Raw genomic sequence first — 21,255 nt, forward strand, 5'->3', positions numbered from 1 at the left:
CAGATAATGTATAGCCTACTGTTGCTGCCTCTCCTTTCTATCTACACTGAACAAAAATATAAACGCAACATATAGTGTTGCTCCCATGTTTCATGAGCTGAAATAAAAGATTGAAGAAATGTTCCAACCGGCCTCACAACCGCAGACCAGGTGTGTGGCGTCGTGTGGGCGAGTGGTTTGCTGAACAGAGTGCCCCATGGTGGCGGTGGGGTTATGGTAAGGGAAGGCATAAGCTACTGACAACGAACACAACTGCATTTTATTGATGCCAATTTGAATGCACAGAGGCCCATTGTCGTGCCATTCATCTGCCGCCATCACCTCATGTTTCAGAGAGATAATGCGCAGCCCCATGTAGCAAGGATCTGTACACAATTCCTGGAAGCTGAAAATGTCCCAGTTCTTCCATGGCCTGCACACTCACCAGACATGTCACGCATTGAGCATGTTTGGGATGCTCTGGATCGACGTGTACAACAGCCTGTTCCAGTTCCCGCCAATATCCAGCAACTTCGCACAGCCATTGAAGAAGAGTGGGACAACATTCCACAGGCCACAATCAACAACCAGATCAACTCTATGCAAAGGAGCTGTGTTGCGCTGCATGAGGAAAATGGTGGTCACACCAGCTACAGGCTGGTTTTCTGATCCACACCCCTACCTTTTAAAAAAGGTATCTGTGACCAACAGATGCATATCTGTATTCCCAGTCGTGAAATCCATAGATTAAGGCCTAATTAATTTGATAAAATTGACTGATTTCCTTATATGAACTGTAACTCAGTAAAGTCTTTGAAACTGTTGCATGTTGCATTTATATTTTTGTTCAGTATATCTACAGTGCCTTAAAAAAGTATTCATACCCCTTGAATATTCCACATTTTGTTGTGTTACAGCCTGAATTCAAAATTGATTAAATAGATTTTTTCTCACCCATCTACACACAATACCCCATAATGAATGTATTTTAAATGAAATATATAAATATCTAATTTACATAAGTATTCACACCCTGAATAAATACTTTGTAGAAGCACCTTTAGCAGTGATTACAGATTTCCACACCTGGATTGTGTAACATTTGCCCATTATTCTTTTCAAAATTCTTCAAGCTCTGTCAAATTGGTTGTTGATCATTGCTAGACAAGCATTTTCAAGTCTTGCCATATATCTTCAAGTAAATTTAAGTCAAAATTGTAACTCGGCCACTCAGGAACATTCACTGTCTTCTTGGTAAGCAACTCAAATGTAGATTTGGCCTTGTGTTTTAGGTTATTGTCCTGCTGAAAGGTGAATTCATCTCTCAGTGTCTGGTGGAAAGCAGACTGAACCATGTTTTCCTCTAGGATTTTGCCTGTGCTTAGCTCCATTCCGTGTCTTCTGAAAAACTCCCTAGTCCTTAACAATTAAAAGCATACCCATAACATGAGGCAGCCACCACTATGCTTGATAATATGGTGAGTGATACTCAGTAATCTATTGTATTGGATTTGCCCCAAACATAACACTTTGTATTTAGGCCAAAAAGTTAATTGCTTTGCCACATTGTTTGCAGTATTACTTTAGTGCCTTGTTGCAAACAGGATGCATGTTTTGGAATATTTTTATTCTGTACAGACTTTATTTTCACTCTGTCAATTAGGTTACTATTGTGGAGTAACTACAATGTTGTTTATCCATCCTCAGTTTTCTCCTATCACAGGCATTAAACTGTTTTAAAGTCACCATTGGCCTCATGGTGAAATCCCTGAGCGTTTTCCTTCCTCCCTGGCAACTGAGTTAGGAAGGACACCTGTATCTTCGTAGTGACTGGGTATATTGATACACCATCCAAAGTGTAATTAATAACTTTACCATGCTCAAAGGGATATCAATGTCTGGTTTATTTATTTTTTTAGAAATGATTTAGGCTTGCCATAACAAAGGGGTTGAATACTTATTGACTCAAGACATTTCAGCTTTTCATTTTTAATTCATTTGTAAACATTTCGAAAAACATAATTCCACTTTGAGATTATGGGGTATTGTGTGTAAACCAGTGACAAAAAAATCTAAATATAATACATTTTAAATTCAGGCTGTAACACAACAAAATGTGGAAAAAGTCAGGGTGTGTGAATACTTTCTGAAGGCACTGTATGTCTTTCTATCTATCAATCTATCAGATTTCTTCGACATCATTGTTATTAGGCAATATGAATCAATCTTCAACTTGTTACTTTAGCACAGGAGAATGTAGAGGAGAGGGTATGAGGTGGGTGCAGTTCACATACAGATCAAACATTTTGTAATATGTATAATTAAACATGATACATATCTAGAGGACAACAAAGACACAAGCTAAAGGCAATACACAATTTTATTTCACTTTCCCCCAACACCAATTACTGTGTACATTCATTCTTTTCAAACAACAGCATACCCTGAATCACCATGAATGCAATGTTTTACTAATAGTTTACATAAAAATAACATCTTATTTTACAATGCACCAAGGTATGCATTGAAAAAAAAAGATGCAGGGAAATAAATAATTTGAGTTAACAACAGCAGGCTTGAAATAGCATCATCATTATGTGATGTGTATGAAAATACAATGAGGTCAATGGTCATCAAAGACAGTACTTTCCTCCATGACCACCTTGACTGGGGATGATGACTTACCTCTGCCTCTCTAGAACACAGGGAACAAGCTCTGTATGTTAGGGTACAAAGCAATGGAAGATACACTATATATACAAAAGTATGTGGACACCCCTTCAAATTTGTGATTTGACTAATTCAGCCACACCCGTTGCTGACAGGTGTATAAAATCGAGCACACTGCCATGCAATCTCCATAGACAAACACTGGCAGTAGAATGGCCTTACTGAAGAGCTCAGTGACTTTCAACCTGGCACAATCATAGGATGCCACCTTTCAAACAAGTCAGTTTGTCAAATTTCTGCCTTGCTAAGAGCTGCCCCGGTCAACTGTAAGTGCTGTTATTGTGAAGTGGAAACGTCTAGGAGCAACAACGGCTCAGTCACGAAGTGGTAGGCCACACAAGCTCACAGAATGGGACCGCCGAGTGCTGACGCTTGTAGCGCGTAAAAATCACCTGTCCTTGGTTGCAACACTCACTACCGAGTTCCAAAACTGCCTCTGGAAGCAACGTCACAAGAACTGTTCGTCGGGAGCTTCATGAAATGGGTTTCTATGACACAAGCCTAAGATCACCATGCACAATGCCAAGCGTCGACTGGAGTGGTGTAAAGCTCGCCGCCATTGGACTCTTGAGCAGTGGAAATGCGTTCTCTGGAGTATGAATCACGCTTCACCATCTGGCAGTCCGACGGACGAATCTGGATTTGGCGGATGCCAGGAGAACGCTACTTTCCCGAATTTATAGAGCCAACTGTAAAGTTTGGTGTAGGAGGAATAATAGTCTGGGGCTGTTTTTCATGGTTTGGGCTAGGCCCCTTAGTTCCAGTGAAGGGGAATTCTAGACAACATTCCTCCTAGACATTCTAGACGATTCTGTGCTTCCAACTTTGTGGCCACAGTTTGGAGAAGGCCCTTTCCTGTTTCAGCATGACAATGCCCCCGTGCACAAACCGAGGTCCATACAGAAATGGTTTGTCGAGCTCGGTGTGGAAAAACTTGACTGGCCTGCACAGAGCCCTGACCTCAATCCTATCGAACACCTTTGGAACGCAGACTGCGAGCCAGGCCTAATCGCCCAACATCAGTACCCAACCTCACTAATACTCTTGTGGCTGAATGGAAGCAAGTCCCCCCAGCAATGTTCCACCATCTAGTGGAAAGCCTTCCCAGAAGAGTGGAGGCTGTTATAGCAGCAAAGGGGGGACCAACTCCATATTAATGGCCATGATTTTGGAATGAGATGTTCGACAAGCAGGTGTCCACATACTTTTGGTCATGTAGTGTACATATCAGTAATGGCTAATGTAACACTTTGACCATCCATGATTGTTAAACAAGAAGATCATATTTATTTTATGCCTCAACACTCACAATTAAATCATGGGCACATTTAAAGCTACAAGAACATACTGTATCTTTTGATTTAAGAAATGATAGAGAATTGCAACACTATGTGCCTCTAGTTCAATGTAAAATAATTCAGAGAAACAACCAAATACAATAGCCCCTCTTCCCTCATAAAGACAATGCAATGACAAATGTAATTATTTGTTAATTTTTACATCTTAAAACCCTCATCATACAAAAACTTTTGTCCTTGATTCTGCAAACTAACAACATTTCATAAACCAATTGAAAAATAAGTTGCAGAAAACCTCTCCCAATCCCCATGCATTCATCAATTTTGTTAATTGATTAATTAAATGAAAATCATTAGACAGCATGTAATACAACAAAATTCATTACACATAGAGCAATATGAACAGAAAGGCATCTGGGGTATACGATCACATGCCAACAGCCCTCTTATCTATGTACAAACAATTCTAAACCCAATCCAGGGCACATGACAATGGGACAATGGAATATGATAGGAACAGTGCACCCTGCTGGACAGAAGGGTGGGAGTTGTTGTGAGAGGCCATCTGAGTTTATCTGAGTCATTTTTCAGTGAATAAGTTAGGGAATGTATCATCAACCAATGTTCATGGTATTGCCTGTTTACGTGATTGTTTTATGTAATATATCATTTCAGTGCCCTCTCTCTCAGAGGACAAACAGATGACCAATAACTTTCAAAAGCTCTTTGGACCACAGGAAGTTGGTGGCACCTTAATTGGGGAGAACGGGCTCGTGGTAATGGCTGGAGCTGAATAGGTGGAATAGTATCAAATACATCAAACACATGGTTTCCATGTGTTTGATGCCATTCCATTCACTCTGTTCCAGCCATTATTATGAGCCGTCCTCCCCTCAGCAGCCTCCACTGCTTTGGACTTACCAAAGAGTAGCCTAAGGGACCATAAATAACTTAGTTCTACCAATCATAACAGATACATTTAAGGGAAAAGCTTAGTATGATAGTAATCAGCATAAGGCAATACAAATCGAAAACAGCATATTTGCTGGCACCTTGTTCCATATTGTTTTGGATAATCTTTTAAATGTTTACGGCCTCTAAATTAACATGGATAGGGGGAGAAGGTATGCCTTTGACAAAGGAAACTAGGGGGTCACTGTTCCAACATTTTCCTTCTTTGAGATAAATCTGCACCTCCCATTGCTCTTCTACTTTGGAGAACACACAGGAGCACTCTGAATGACAGATATAAAACACCTGCCCAACTTAAAAAGGCAAATCATGAGGGAAAAGAGGGGTAATGAAGGTTAAAGTTCATCCTGAAATTAGGCTAGCTAAATTGCATAGAATGTGAACAATGCATTATTGCAGCAAAGGGCTGTGCTCCGTTCCCCAGTCAACACTGGTAACCATGTAGAGTCCAGTCACATTTTTTAGCTTTGACACTTTGGTGAGAACATTTCAATCCTCAATTGGACATTTGCATGTACAGTATATGTGAATGATCAATCTGCATCTATGGGGAACATGCAAGTACAAAATAGTGTGACTGCTCTTGATCTGTGATTTTCTGTGTGATTATAAAAAAAACTCAAAATGATAGATATTCTCACTGGTGAATAATGTTGTGTATGTTGTTCCCTGTTCACCAAATGGACTGTTCGCCTCAGGCCAACAGAATGATAATGGTGACAGTGTAACTGTTTAGACTATGCTAATAGTGAGCCAGTACGACTGGTTTGATCATGTTGATTGTTTTGCTGGATGTTCCTGTGCAGCACTGAGAAAGAGAGCACAGCTCAGACACTATATTGTATGTGCCACCTCTGCCTTAAAACACTTGTGAAGCAAAGGAACCTCGTCCCCTCCATTCCTGTGAGAACAGAGACAATAAGCACCAGTTCTGGGCCTGGGACAGTGGGCCAGACCCATAGGACCATCAGGACCACCAATACCCCTTGGCTAAAGATGCCAAACAGGCCAGAACACTGGGGTCAGCCCCCAAGCAGGGTGGAGCTCTGTGAGCAGCTGTCAGTGAGCAGGGAAGGAAGGGGGTGGAGCCAGGCCATCAACTGATTGGCACCTCAGCCTCTCCGTCCTTGTCCAGTAGTTCGTCCTGGATCTCGTCAGTGTTCCCTGAGTCGCTGCTGGCCACCGAGCTGACGGAGGGAGAGTTCCTGCCCCCTTTGATCATCCTCCTGCACGTCTCCATCTGCACGTCCAGACCACGCTTCATGCTGCACATCTCCATGTACTCATGCAGGTGTCTGTTCATGTCACTCTTCGCTGTGGCTAGCTCCATCTGAGAGGGAGAGAGAGGGGCAAGAGGAGAGGGAGGGAGAGAGTGAGAGAGATAGATGGATAGAGAGAGGAGATGAGAGAAGAGGAGGGGAGAGGTGAAAGGGAGCCAGAGAAAGAGAGAGAAGGGGAAAGAGTAAGGAAGACTGAAAAGAGAGGGTAGGGAGGAGAGAGAAAGGAAAACAGAAGAGAGAGGGTAGGGAGGAGAGAGAAAGGAAGACAGAAGAGAGAGGGGTATGGAGGAGAGAGAAAGGAAGACAGAAGAGAGAGGGTAGGGAGGAGAGAGAAAGGAAGACAGAAGAGAGAGGGTAGGGAGGAGAGAGAAAGGAAGACAGAAGAGAGAGAGAGTAGGGAGGAGAGAGAAAGGAAGACAGAAGAGAGAGAGAGTAGGGAGGAGAGAGAAAGGAAGACAGAAGAGAGAGGGTAGGGAGGAGAGAGAAATGAAGACAGAAGAGAGAGGGTAGGGAGGAGAGAGAAAGGAAGACAGAAGAGAGAGGGTAGGGAGGAGAGAGAAAGGAAGACAGAAGAGAGAGAGTAGGGAGGAGAGAGAAAGGAAGACAGAAGAGAGAGAGAGTAGGGAGGAGAGAGAAAGGAAGACAGAAGAGAGAGGGTAGGGAGGAGAGAGAAAGGAAGACAGAAGAGAGAGGGTAGGGAGGAGAGAGAAAGGAAGACAGAAGAGAGAGGGTAGGGAGGAGAGAGAAAGGAAGACAGAAGAGAGAGAGTAGGGAGGAGAGAGAAAGGAAGACAGAAGAGAGAGAGAGTAGGGAGGAGAGAGAAAGGAAGACAGAAGAGAGAGGGTAGGGAGGAGAGAGAAATGAAGACAGAAGAGAGAGGGTAGGGAGGAGAGAGAAATGAAGACAGAAGAGATAGAGTAGGGAGGAGAGAGAAAGGAAGACAGAAGAGAGAGGGTAGGGAGGAGAGAGAAAGAGACATCAGTGATGTTGAGCAGGGACAGGTGTCAGCCCTGCCAGGGACTGAATCACTCTGGCCAGACAAATCGTCACCCGAGTCACAAATCAAAACCAAACAGCGAGAGGGACGAAACAACCAACAAATCATAGGCAGTCGTCCTCCCCTGTACTTTTACTTGACAGGTGTTTCTATTAGATACAATAAGAGGAAAATCTTCCCAAGGACAATCTCTAACAGGCAGATAAATCTCAGGGGATTTCATTCTCACTCTATTTTTGTAACTGTAGGCCCCTACCTCTCTTTCTGTCACCTTCTCTCTCTCATACACACATACACTACCGTTCAAAAGTTTGGGGTCACTTAGAAATGTCCTTGTTTTCGAAAGAAAAGCAATATTTTTGTCCATTAAAATAACATCAAATTGATCAGAAATACAGTGTAGACATTGTTAATGTTGTAAATGGCTATTGTACCTGGAAACGGCTGATTTTTAATGGAATATCTACATAGGCGTACAGAGGCCCATTATCAGCAACCATCAGTCCTGTGTTCCAATGGCACGTTGTGTTTGCTAATCCAAGTTTATCATTTTAAAAGGCTAATTGATCATTAGAAAACCCTTTTGAAATTATGTTAGCACAGCTGAAAACTGTTTTGCTAATTAAAGAAGCAATAAAACTGGCCTTCTTGAGACTAGTTGAGTATCTGGAGCATCAGCAATTTTGGGTTTGATTACAGGCTCAAAATGGCCACAAACAAATAACTTTCTTCTGAAACTCGTCAGTCTATTCTTGTTCTGAGAAATGAAGGCTATTGCCAAGAAACTGAAGATCTTGTACAACGCTGTGTACTACTCCCTTCACAGAACAGCACAAACTGGCTCTAACCAGAATAGAAAGAGGAGTGGGAGGCCCCAGTGCACAACTGAGCAAGAGGACAAATACATTAGTGTCTATTTTGAGAAACAGATGCCTCACAGGTCCTCAACTGGCAGCTTCATTAAATAGTACCCGCAAAACACCAGTCTCAACGTCAACAGTGAAGAGGCGACTCCGGGATGCTGACCTTCTAGGCAGAGTTACAAAGAAAAAGCCATATTTCAGACTGGCCAATAAAAAGAAAAGATTAAGATGGGCAAAAGAACACAGACACTGGACAGAGGAAGATTGGAAAAAAGTGTTATGGACAGACAAATTGAAGTTTGAGGTGTTTAGATCACAAAGAAGAACATTTGTGAGACGCAGACCAAATAAAAAGATGCTGGAGGAGTGCTTGATGCCATCTGTCAAGCATGGTGGAGGCAATGTGATGGTCTGGGGGTGCTTTGGTGGTGGTAAAAGGGATCTTGAAGAAGGAAGGCTATCACTCCATTTTGCAACGCCATACCATACCCTGTGGACGGCACTTGATTGGAGCCAATTTCCTCCTACAAGAGGACAATGACCCAAAGCACAGCTCCAAACTATGCAATAACTATTTAGGGAAGAAGCAGTCAGCTGGTATTCTGTCTATTATGGAATGGCCAGCACAGTCACCGGATCTCAACCCTATTGAGCTGTTGTGGGAGCAGCTTGACCGTATGGTCCGTAAGAAGTGCCCATCAAGCCAATCCAACTTGTGGAAGGTGCTTCTGGAAGCATGGGGTGAAATCTCTTCAGATTACCTCAACAAATTGACAACTAGAATGCCAAAGGTCTGCAAGGCTATAATTGCTGCAAATGGAGGATTCTTTGACAAAAGCAAAGTTTGAAGGACACAATTATTATTTCAATTAAAAATCATTATTTCTAACTTTGTCAATGACTACATTTCCTATTCATTTAGCTATATTTCCAATTCAAACTCATTTCATGTATGTTTTCATGGAAAACAAGGACATTTCTAAGTGACCCCAAACTTTTGAACGGTAGTGTATACACACACAGGCACGTAAGCAGGTGCATACACACACACATCCCCACAGACACCGCCTGTTCACCTCAATCGCGCCAATGGTCTCCTGGTACTCCTGCTCTCTGGTCTTAAATAGTGATTCTGTCTCATCTATGAGGCTGCCCAGGCTTCCATCTTGAGAGACCTGGGAGGAAGCAAAGAAGGCAAAGAGGATTAGCTAACACTCTGTTGGGATATTGCATTTCTCAACTGAGAGCAGAACAATAGGCAGGATTTCAAAATGAAAATAAGTTATTTTACTGCAAACATTTCACTTTGCTGAATATGAATGGATGGGAAGTTTGGGAGGTGAAAGACTCCTCAATGCCCTCCTGTACCCTTGCCCATTAGTTTATCAGTAGGTAGTGGTAATTGAAATGTTTATGCATTGTCCTGTACATATGTGTCCTTGACATTTACTGTATGGTATCTATTCCGACTTACAGGCTCCTCTGTGTTGCTGTTGGCTGTGCAGTTTGTCGCAGGGATGGCACCGGGTTGTATGTTGTAGTTGCTGAAGTCCTCCCATAGCAAGAGGGTCTCGTCGTTCTCTTCCCATGTCAGGCTGTCACAGTCGTCATCAATGTCAAACGTCTCCCTCCTGGCAACAAAATTATCATCTGAACAATTTCTATGGGGGACAGAGACAGAGAGAGGGAGGAAAAGAGAGAGAGGGAGGAAAGGAGAGAGAGAGGGAGGAAAGGAGAGAGCGAGAGGGAGGAAAAGAGAGAGAGGGAGGAAAGGAGAGAGAGAGGGAGGAAAGGAGAGAGGGAGGGAGGAAAGGAGAGAGGGAGGGAGGAAAGGAGAGAGAGAGCGAGAGAGAGGGAGGAAAATAGGAGAAACAACAGGCACCACATTCACAAGAGGTTCAAACACAGAGAAGGAAGAAAGATACATAGAGTGCATGCAGGAAAACGTAGAGAAGACATGCAGGAAAACATAGACTACATACAGTGTTTGAGAAAGACTTGAGACAGTGACAGAAGATTTAGTTTAATACAAATTAGACTTATAACCACTGAGGAATTCATATACACAATGAAGACATATTCTTTGATTTAATGTTCTCATTTATCATTTGGTGGCCCTAAATATAGCACAGGAAATTAACTACCGAAAAAATAATGAATGCAGGACTCTGAATTAACACTAGATGGGAGCAAAGGACAACATGATAGGATTACAATGCACCACTGGTGTGTGTGTGTGGGGGGGAGCTCTTTTCTTCCTGAATAGCTCTAGAGAGTGTGTGTGTGTGTGTATATGTGTATATGTGTATATGTGTGTGTGTGTGTGTGTGTGTGTGTGTGTGTGTGTGTGTGTGTGTGTGTGTGTGTGTGTGTGTGTGTGTGTGTGTGTGTGTGTGTGTGTGTGTGTGAATGCTGACTCACAGCTGGTTGAGCATGCGTTTCATTTCATCAGTAATGTTGAGAGGGACCTCCTCCTCTGAGGTACTGGTGCTGGGGTCTGCATCCATCTCAGAGCTGTCCTCGTCAGACACAGGCCTGCGCTCCTTCGTCCTGCAGCACGCCATGGCACCCTGGAACACACACACACACACACACGACCAGATTACTTACTGACTGCATCAATGCAGAACTTGAGGCAGTTTGTCTAATTAGTAATTTAGGCAGTACCATGCACCACCTAAAAAGCCTCTGGTCTGTTTCTGGTTGGATTCATAGTTGGACTTTAGCCAGCACTGTCTGCACAATGTGATAACCTTGTGTGCAGTGCAGAAAGTCACAGCATCAGCAGTTCACCGCTGAGCAGCGACTGTGTTTGTGTGTGTATGGAGGAGGGGTCAATGAGTATTGTGTTAGTGGCAGTGTGTCTGCCTATGTAGAAGAGAGTGTAGCAGCAGTACACCATTAGCTGTTCCAGAGTGAGGCCTAACGTATAGATAGATACACACCCTCTCTGGTAGCGACCTGGCCGGGCTGACGTTGAACATCTTTGACATGTCCTCTGAGTTGCACTGCTGAGCCACGTCACACAGTTTGGCGGTGATGTCAATGCGCCGGCAGATGTCCATGTCCACCCGCATGGCTTTCTCCTGGATCTTAGTGTCCAAGTCGGACATTTGCTGGAGAGGAAGGAGAGGGGTCTGTGTTGTTGGCTGTGAAGCAGAGAATCACCCAACCAAAACCTCTACTTACTATACTCAACAAATGTCTGAACGCTTTTTAAAGCTATCGGACAGATATGAATAACATAAGTCACATGCTGAGTTCATCCATGACTGGCTATCTGTGATTGGCAATATGCACAGGGCCGGCTCCAGCCATTAGCAACATAAGCGGTTGCTTAGGGCCCCCTTAGTCGAGTTAGAATAGCAGAATACACAAGGTGCAAGTTCGAAATGTGGTTGTGCATCAGCAGTTTTTCTCTTCTTTTGTCAGTCACTGACAGTCACTCAATTAGCCATGTCACCTAACAATTCTTAGATTGGTAAATCAGTCTAACCAGTTATCTAAACTTGTAGTAACCATGGCCGAATACCAACCGGGCACATAGGGCACGTGCCCAGGGGCCCTGACCTTCAGGGGGCCCCCATTGATTTTGTTAGTCACTCTCATTCTGATATCATTAACATGGCATAAGTCATGGCAAAATGTGTAGAATTGCGGGAAATTAGCTTTAAAACTGCAAAAATGTATCTCTGCCCCACCACAAAATGAGTAGAATTGTATAAAATGTGTTATAAAACTGCAAAAATGTATCCTATGGCAAAATCTGGAGAATTGCGTGAAATTGCATGCCCACCAACCAAATCTCTCTTGGGGTCCCCAAAAGGCTAGAGCCAGCCCTGCATGGATGCAGCAGTATTAAAGTATACACTTGTTCAATTGCAGACCCAGCAGAAACCCACATCCAGTCAGTCTGGGTCAATAACACATCATGCAACATCTCTGTGAAGGTCCAAATGAAACTCCAAAATGAATTTGATCGCTGCTGCATCCCATGCTTCTTTTTGTCACTCAATAACTTACAATTAGTCTAATATGCTATTATGACCAAACAATTCTATACTAAACTGTCTACAAGGGGAAGGCTAGTATTTTGATTATAGGGTAAAGGGGAGTGGGAATGCTGGAATAGAGGTATCTCTTACTTTCATATCCAGATCCCTCCTGACATATTGAGATCTCCTGACATATTTGGAACTCAGACGTCGACCGCCCTTAATAATGAGCAACGACAAAGTACACTTATTCTAAGGACACGTCCCAAATCACACTGTTCACTACCCTGGAGATCTATCAGGTTAGACACACTGTGTTGCCGGATAGATCTACTACTGTACTGCATGTATCCTCTCTTCTCTGACTACAGGTAGTTGTGCCATGACGAGGAAGCTGCTATTACCCATAAAGCCACTAACCGACATGGGCAGTCAAACAGAGAAGTCAATAAGAGAGGGAGCCAAGCTAGAATGGTTTCAACGGAAATCCAAATGACTCCCTGCTAATTTTGTGTTTTCATTCCTGACCAAACACAAGCTAAGCCTGGGCCAGCTGCATTATATTACAGCCGTCACACTAGAGCCAAGCTCCATGGGACTAATAAGTTGCTGCAGACACAGCGCAAAGTCCTGTTGATCTACTGTGTGTTTATGAAAACCGTCCTATCTGATCACTGTGCCATTTAATTAATTAATGCCTGTCTGAAATGCCGTTTGTGGCAGAATATGTTTCCACTGCTGGGTAAAAATCCAAACAAGGAGGGGTGTGAATCTACTAGCCTGTCCAGGAGCCCAGTCTCTGAGTGTGTTCAGGATGATGAATGAAGCCCTGACGACCTCTACGGTATGACTGACAACATCTATCATCCCCTATAAAAAACAATATGACTGTCAATACAACCACTGCTGTTGTATTGTTGAGAATATACACTGAGTATACCAAATATTAAGAACACCTTCCTAATACTGAGTTGAACCCCCCCACCCCCCTTTTTGCCCTCAGAACAGCCTCAATTCGTTGGGTCATGGACTCTACAAAGTGTCGAAAGCGTTCCACAGGGATGCTGGCCCATGTTGACTCCAATGCTTCCAACAGTTGTGTCAAGTTGGCTGGATGGCCTTTGGGTGGTGGACCATTCTTGATACACACGGGAAACTGTTGAGCGTGAAAAACCCAGCAGCGTTGCAGTTCTTGACACAAACCGGTGCGCGGCCTGGCACCTACTACCATACCCCGCTCAAAGGCACTTACATTTTTTGTCTTCACCCTCTGAATGGCACACATACATACACAATCCATGTCTCAATTGTCTCAAGGCAAAAATATCCTTCTTTAAGCTGTCTCCTCCCCCACATTGACTGAGTGGATTTTAAGTGAAAACAATAAGGGATCAAGCTTTCACCTGGATTTACCTGGTCAGTCTATGTCATGGAAAGAGCATGTTTTGTATACTCAACGTAATTGTCATCATTTTAGCAGGGATATGACTGCGGTATCTGTCAGTCTGTGACAGTGTGCTGCAGTGGAGTGTGAGGGTGTATATACTATACTCACATCACTCATAAGGCTCTTAAAGACCACCAGCTCAGCCTTCAGCCTCTCCACCTTCTCATTCAGTTCATCCTGGATCTCCTCTGACTCCTGGGCACTCTGAATACACACCACACACACATGCACAGATTTGCATAATTCAAACACATGCCCCAACCACATACACTCAAAGACATGCAGCAAAATACCAACACACTTTCTTATTTACAATATTAGAGAAAGCATGTTATTGAATATGGCCCCAATCTATATTTGTACAGTATGCAGTGGGATAAGTAGTAAAGATGGATTATGGACATTACAGTAGATGCCCAAGGGGACTACATACAGAGTAAATCACACTACATAATCAACTGATATTATTTGTTAAATTACTATTAAAATGCAGTATTCCTGTTTCACTTCCATGCTAAACAATATCTACCTGTTTTACCTCAGAGAGGTTAGAGCCCCCCAGGGAAGTCTCCTCTCCTCCAGCGTTCTGCTGACCCATAATCCAACACAAACACATATGCTGCCATTGATCGATTTGTCTGTTGCTGGTGGTGCAGAGAAAGGGGGGATTGCTACTGTACTGTAACCTGCTGAGGCTTTTGATGTGGTATAGGGAGCATGGTGCCTGCTTGGGCCATGATACTGTAAACTGATGTAACGATGAGACACGTGGAATAGTGGTGAGACACTGATATCTAGGTTTGCTATGGGGGCCATCCAGGTCACCAGGGTCTATGTAGGTTTTCTGAAATACATCTGACATACATCTACCTGATAGTGATTGGGGAAAAAATGTATACAGTTACATATCGAGATATAATTTTTGACAGTATCACAGTATCAAATCGCAATGCATATAGAATCGTGAGAATCATAAGAATCACAATACGTATCGTATTGGCACCTAAGAATCGTGATAATATCGTATCGTGAGGTCCCTGGCAATTCCCAGCCCTACTACCTGACTATCTCGGGCCAAATTCTGTTGACACACACCTGCTCAAGACATTATAGATATGAACAAACCATAAGAAATGAAGGATGGTGGCAGGTACAGTAAGTGATGGTCATTTCCACGTAAAATGATCCATGAGCACCAACATGTGAAGTTCATAGGAGCATGTCAAATTGGATGTCAAATTAAAGCTAAGAGTCTATATTTTTTCTAAAAGTATTCAGACACCTTGACTTTTTCCTCATTTTGTTACGTTACAGCCTTATTCAAAAATTGATTATATTGTTTTTTTCCATCATTAATCTACACACAATCCTCCTTAATGGCAAAGCAAAAACAGGCTTTTAGAAATTTTTGCAAATGTATTACAAATAAAAACTGAAATATCACATTTACATAAGTATTCAGGCCCTTTACTCAGTACTTTGTTGAAGCACCTTTGGTAGTGATTACAGCATCCAGTCTTCTTGGGTATGACGCTACAAGCTTGGCACACCTGTATTAGGGGAGTTTCTCCCATTCTTCTGGATGGGGAGCATTGCTGCACAGCTATTTTCTGGTCTCTCCAGATATGTTCGATCGGGTTCAAGTCCGGGCTCTGGCTGGGCCACTCAAGGACATTCAGAGACTTGTCCCGAAGCCACTCCTGCATTGTCTTGGCTGTGTGCTTAGGGTCATTGTCCTGTTGGAAGGTGAACCTTAGCCCCAGTCTGAGGTCCTGAGCACTCTGGAGCAGGTTTTCATCAAGTATCTCTCTGTACTTTGCTCCTTTCATCTTTGCCTCGATCCTGACTAGTCTCCCAGTCGCTGAAAAACATCTCCACAGCATGATGCTGCCACCACCATGCTTCACCGTAGGGATGGTGCCAGGTTTCCTCCAGACGTGACGCTTGGCATTCAGGCCAAAGAGTTCAATCTAGGTTTCATCAGACCAGAGAATCTTGTTTCTCATGGTCTGAGAGTCTTTAGGTGCCTTTTGTCAAACTCCAAGCGGGCTGTCATATGCCTTTTACTGAGGAGTGGCTTCCGTCTGGCCACTCTACCATAAAGGCCTGATTGGTGGAGTGCTGCAGAGATGGTTGTCCTTCTGGAAGGTTCTCCCATCTCCACAGAGGTACTCTGGAGCTTTGTCAGAGTGACCATCGGGTTCTTGGTCACCTCCCTGACAAAGGCCCTTCTCCCCTGATTGCTCAGTTTGGCCGGGCAGCCAGCTCTAGGAAGAGCCTTGGTGGTTCCAAACCTCTTGCATTTAAGAATCATGGAGGCCACTGTGTTCTTGGGGACCTTCAAAACTGTAGACATGTTTTGGTACCCTTCCCCAGATCTGTGCCTCGACACAATCCTGTCTCGGAGCTCTACGGACAATTCCTTCTACCTCATGGCTTGGTTTTTGCTCTGACATGCACTGTCAACTGTTTAACCTTATATAGACAGGAGTGTCCATTTCCAAATCATGTCTAATCAATAGAATTTCCCACAGGATTTTCGAGTCTCATTGCAAAGTGTTTGAATACTTACGTAAATAAGGTATTTCTGTTTTTATTTTTTTATACATTTGTAAAAATGTCTAAAAAACTATTTTGCTGTGTCATTATGAGGTATTGTGTGTAGATTGCTGAGGATTTATTTTTATTTAATCCATTTTAGAATAAGGCTGTAACGTAACAAAATCTGGAAAAGGTCAAGTGGTCTGAATACTTTCCGAAGGCACTGTATATATACAGTACAAGTCTAAAGTTTGGACACGCCTCCTCATTCAAGGGTTTTTCTTTATTTTTACTATTTTCAACAATAACACATATGGAATCATGTAGTAACCAAAAAAGTGTTAAAACAAATCAAAATATATTTTATATTTGAGATTCTTCAAAGTAGTACCCTTTGCCTTGATGACAGCTTTGCACACTCTTTGCATTCTCTCAACCATCTTTATGAGGAATGCTTTTCCAACAGTCTTGAAGGAGTTCCCACATATGCTGAGCACTTGTTGGCTGCTTTTCCTTCACTCTGAGGTCCAACTCATCTCAAACCATCTCAATTGGTTAGAGGTCGGGTGATTGTGGAGGCCAGGTCATCTGATGCAGCACTCCATCACTCTCCTTCTTCGTCAAATAGCCCTTACACAGACTGGAGGTGTGTTTTGGGTCCTTGTCCTGTTGAAAAACAAATGATAGTCCCACTAAGCACAAACCAGATGGGATGGCATACCGCTGCAGAATGCTGTGGTAGCCATGCTGGTTAAGTGTGCCTTGAATTCTAAATAAATCACTGACAGTGTCACCAGCAAAGCACCCCCAAACCATTACACCTCCTCCTCCATGCTTCGCGGTGGGAACTACACATGCGAAGGTCATCCGTTCACCCACACCGCGCCTCACAAAGACACGGCGGTTGAAACCAAAAATCTCAAATTTGGACACATCAGACCAAAGGACAGATTTCCATCGGTCTAATGTCCATTGCACGTGTTTCTTGGCCCAAGCAATCTCTTCTTATTATTGGTGTCCTTTAGTAGTGGTTTCTTTGCAGCAATTCGACCATGAAGGCCTGATTCACGCAGTTGCCCCCATTCTCATCGACGGGGCTGTAGTGGAACAGGTTGAGAGCTTCAAGTTCCTTGGTGTCCACATCACCAACGAACTATCATGGTCCAAACACACCAAGACAGTCGTGAAGAGGGCACGACAAAGCCTATTCCCCCTCAGGAGACTAAAAAGATTTGGCATGGGTCCTCAGATCCTCAAAAAATTCTACAGCTGCACCATCGAGAGCATCCTGACTGGTTGCATCACCGCCTGGTATGGCAACTGCTTGGCCTCTGACCGCAAGGCACTACAGAGGGTAGTGCGTACGGCCCAGTACATCACTGGGGCAAAGCTCCCTGCCATCCAGGACCTCTATACCAGGCGGTGTCAGAGGAAGGCCCTCAAAATTGTCAAAGACTCCAGCCACCCTAGTCATAGACTGTTCTCTCTGCTACCGCACGGCAAGCGGTACCGGAGTGCCAAGTCTAGGTCCAAAAGACTTCTCAACAGCTTCTACCCCCAAGCCATAAGACTCCTGAACAGCTAATCATGGCTACCCGGACTATTTGCACTGCCCCCCACCCCATCCTTTTTACGCTGCTGCTACTCTGTTAAGTATTTATGCATAGTCACTTTAACTCTACCCACATGTACAGTGGGGAAAAAAAGTATTTAGTCAGCCACCAATTGTGCAAGTTCTCCCACTTAAAAAGATGAGAGAGGCCTGTAATTTTCATCATTGGTACACGTCAACTATGACAGACAAATTGAGGAAAAAAAATCCAGAAAATCACATTGTAGGATGTTTAATGAATTTATTTACAAATTATGGAGGAAAATAAGTATTTGATCACCTACAAACAAGCAAGATTTCTGGCTCTCACAGACCTGTAACTTCTTCTTTAAGAGGCTCCTCTGTCCTCCACTCGTTACCTGTATTAATGGCACCTGTTTGAACTTGTTATCAGTATAAAAGACACCTGTCCACAACCTCAAACAGTCACACTCCAAACTCCACTATGGCCAAGACCAAAGAGCTGTCAAAGGACACCAGAAACAAAATTGTAGACCTGCACCAGGCTGGGAAGACTGAATCTGCAATAGGTAAGCAGCTTGGTTTGAAGAAATCAACTGTGGGAGCAATTATTAGGAAATGGAAGACATACAAAACCACTGATAATCTCCCTCGATCTGGGGCTCCACGCAAGATCTCACCCCGTGGGGTCAAAATGATCACAAGAATGGTGAGCAAAAATCCCAGAACCACACGGGGGACCTAGTGAATGACCTGCAGAGAGCTGGGACCAAAGTAACAAAGCCTACCATCAGTAACACACTACGCCGCCAGGGACTCAAATCCTGCAGTGAAGACGTGTCCCCCTGCTTAAGCCAGTACATGTCCAGGCCCGTCTGAAGTTTGCTAGAGTGCATTTGGATGATCCAGAAGAGGATTGGGAGAATGTCATATGGTCAGATGAAACCAAAATATAACTTTTTGGTAAAAACTCAACCTCGTCGTGTTTGGAGGACAAAGAATGCTGAGTTGCATCCAAAGAACACCATACCTACTGTGAAGCAAGGGGTGGAAACATCATGCTTTGGGGCTGTTTTTTCTGCAAAGGGACCAGGACGACTGATCCGTGTAAAGGAAAGAATGAATGGGGCCATGTATCGTGAGATTTTGAGTGAAAACCTCCTTCCATCAGCAAGGGCATTGAAGATGAAACGTGGCTGGGTCTTTCATCATGACAATGATCCCAAACACACCACCCGGGCAACGAAGGAGTGGCTTCGTAAGAAGCATTTCAAGGTCCTGGAGTGGCCTAGCCAGTCTCCAGATCTCAACCCCATAGAAAATCTTTGGAGGGAGTTGAAAGTCCGTGTTGCCCAGCGACAGCCCCAAAACATCACTGCTCTAGAGGAGATCTGCATGGAGGAATGGGCCAAAATACCAGCAACAGGTGTGAAAATCTTGTGAAGACTTACAGAAAACGTTTGACCTGTGTCATTGCCAACAAAGGGTATATAACAAAGTATTGAGAAACTTTTGTTATTGACCAAATACTTATTTTCCACCATAATTTGCAAATAAATTCATTAAAAATCATACAATGTGATTTTCTGCATATTTTTTTCTCATTTTGTCTGTCATAGTTGACGTGTACCTATGATGAAAATTACAGGCCTCTCTCATCTTTTTTAGTGGGAGAACTTGCACAATTGGTGGCTGACTAAATACTTTTTTTCCCCACTGTACATATTACCTCAACTACCTCAACTAGCCGGTGCCCCCGCACATTGACTATGCAACGGTACCCCCCTGTATATATAGCCTCCCTACTGTCACTTTATTTTACTGTATATATAGCCTCCCTACTGTCACTTTATTTTACTTCTGCTCTTTTTTTCTCAACACTTTTTTGTTGTTGTTTTATTCTTACTTTTTTGTTTAAAATAAATGCACTGTTGGTTAAGGGCTGTAAGTAAGCATTTCACTGTAATGTCTGCACCTGTTGTATTCGGCGCATGTGACCAATAAAATTTGATTTGATTTGATTTGATTTGAACAGTTAATGTTGAGATGTGTCTGTTACTTGAACTCTGTGAAGCATTTATTTGGGTTGCAACCTGAGGTGCAGTTAACTCTAAAGAACTTATCCTCTGCAGCAGAGGTAACTCTGGATCTTCCTTTCCTGTGGCGGTCCTCAAGAGAGCCAGTTTCATCATAGCGCTTGATGGTTTTTGCGACTGCACTTGAAGAAACTTTCAAAGTTATTGAAATGTTCCAGATTGACTGACCATCATGTCTTAAAGTAATGATGGACTGTCATTTCTCTTTGCTTATTTGAGCTGTTCTTGCCATAATATGGACTTGGTCTTTTACCAAATAGGGCTATCTTCTGTATACCACCCCTACCTTGTCACAACACAACTGATTGGCTCAAACACATTAAGAAGGAAAGAAATTCCACAAATTAACTTTTAACAAGGCACACCTGTTAATTGAAATGCATTCCAGGTGACTACCTCATGAAGCTGGTTGAGAGAATGCCAAGAGTGTGCAAAGCTGCCATCAAGGCAAAGGGTGGATAATTTGATGAATCTCAAATATGAAATATATTTTGATTTGTTTAACACTTTTTTGGTTACTACATGATTCCATACAGTTGAAGTCGGAAGTTTACATACACCTTAGCCAAATACATTTAAACTCAGTTTTTCACAATTCCTGACATTTAATCCTATGAAAAAATTCCCTGTCTTAGGTCAGTTAGGATCACCACTTTATTTTAAGAATATGAAATGTCAGAATAATAGTAGAGAGAATGATTTATTTCAGCTTTTATTTCTTTCATCACATTCCCAGTGGGTCAGAAGTTGACATACACTAAATTAGTATTTGGTAGCATTGCCATTAAATTGTTTAACTTGGGTCAAACGTTTCGGGTAGCCTTCCACAAGCTTCCCACAATAAGTTGGGTGAATTTTGTCCCATTCCTCCTGACAGAGCTGGTGTAACTGAGTCAGATTTGTAGGCCTCCTTGCTCGCATATGAGTTTTCAGTTCTGCCCACACATTTTCTATAGAATTGAGGTCAGGGCTTTGTGATGGCCACTCCAATACCTTGACTTTGTTGTCCTTAAGCCATTTTGCCACAACTTTGGAAGTATGCTTGGGGTCATTGTCCATTTGGAAGACCCATTTACGACCAAGCTTTAACTTCCTGACTGATGTATTGAGATGTTGCTTCAATATATCCACATCATTTTCCTTCCTCATGATGCAATCTATTCTGTGAAGTGCACCAGTCCCTCCTGCAGTAAAGCACCCTCACAGCCTGATGCTGCCACCCCTGTCCTTCACGGTTGGGATGGTGTTCTTCATTTTGCAAGCCCTCCCCCCTTTTTCCTCCAAACATAACGATGGTCATTATGACCAAACAGTTCTATTTTTGTTTCATCAGACCAGAGGACATTTCTCCAAAAAGTATGATCTTTGTCCCCATGTGCAGTTGCAAACCCGTAGTCTGGCTTTTTTATGGCGGTTTTGGAGCAGTGGCTTCTTCCTTGCTGAGCAGCCTTTTAGGTTATGTCGATATAGGACTCGTTTTACTG

General features: G+C 43.1%; 1 protein-coding gene across 5 annotated transcripts in view; it reads right to left on the reverse strand.

The window, feature by feature from the left end:
• Positions 1 to 4,857: 4,857 nt before the first annotated feature.
• LOC121577710 (intermediate filament family orphan 2-like) overlaps positions 4,858 to 21,255 on the reverse strand; it is a 62,309-nt gene continuing 45,911 nt past the window's right edge. Inside the window, exons 3-9 of one of the 5 annotated variants that reach the window (XM_041891526.2) lie at positions 14,091 to 14,147; positions 13,670 to 13,765; positions 11,065 to 11,235; positions 10,541 to 10,689; positions 9,594 to 9,750; positions 9,196 to 9,294; positions 4,858 to 6,309 (exon numbers count right to left, since the gene is read on the reverse strand). In XM_041891526.2, the coding sequence (XP_041747460.1) occupies positions 6,076 to 6,309; positions 9,196 to 9,294; positions 9,594 to 9,750; positions 10,541 to 10,689; positions 11,065 to 11,235; positions 13,670 to 13,765; positions 14,091 to 14,147 (963 nt within the window). In that variant the 3' untranslated portion in view covers positions 4,858 to 6,075. Of the gene's footprint in view, positions 6,310 to 9,195; positions 9,295 to 9,593; positions 9,781 to 10,540; positions 10,690 to 11,064; positions 11,236 to 13,669; positions 13,766 to 14,090; positions 14,148 to 21,255 lie in introns of all 5 variants that reach the window. The other 4 variants (XM_041891524.1, XM_041891525.2, XM_041891528.1 and 1 more) reach the window with 4 other exon arrangements.

This window comes from Coregonus clupeaformis, chromosome 12 (assembly GCF_020615455.1).
Source record: "Coregonus clupeaformis isolate EN_2021a chromosome 12, ASM2061545v1, whole genome shotgun sequence".
Taxonomy (NCBI): domain Eukaryota; kingdom Metazoa; phylum Chordata; class Actinopteri; order Salmoniformes; family Salmonidae; genus Coregonus; species Coregonus clupeaformis.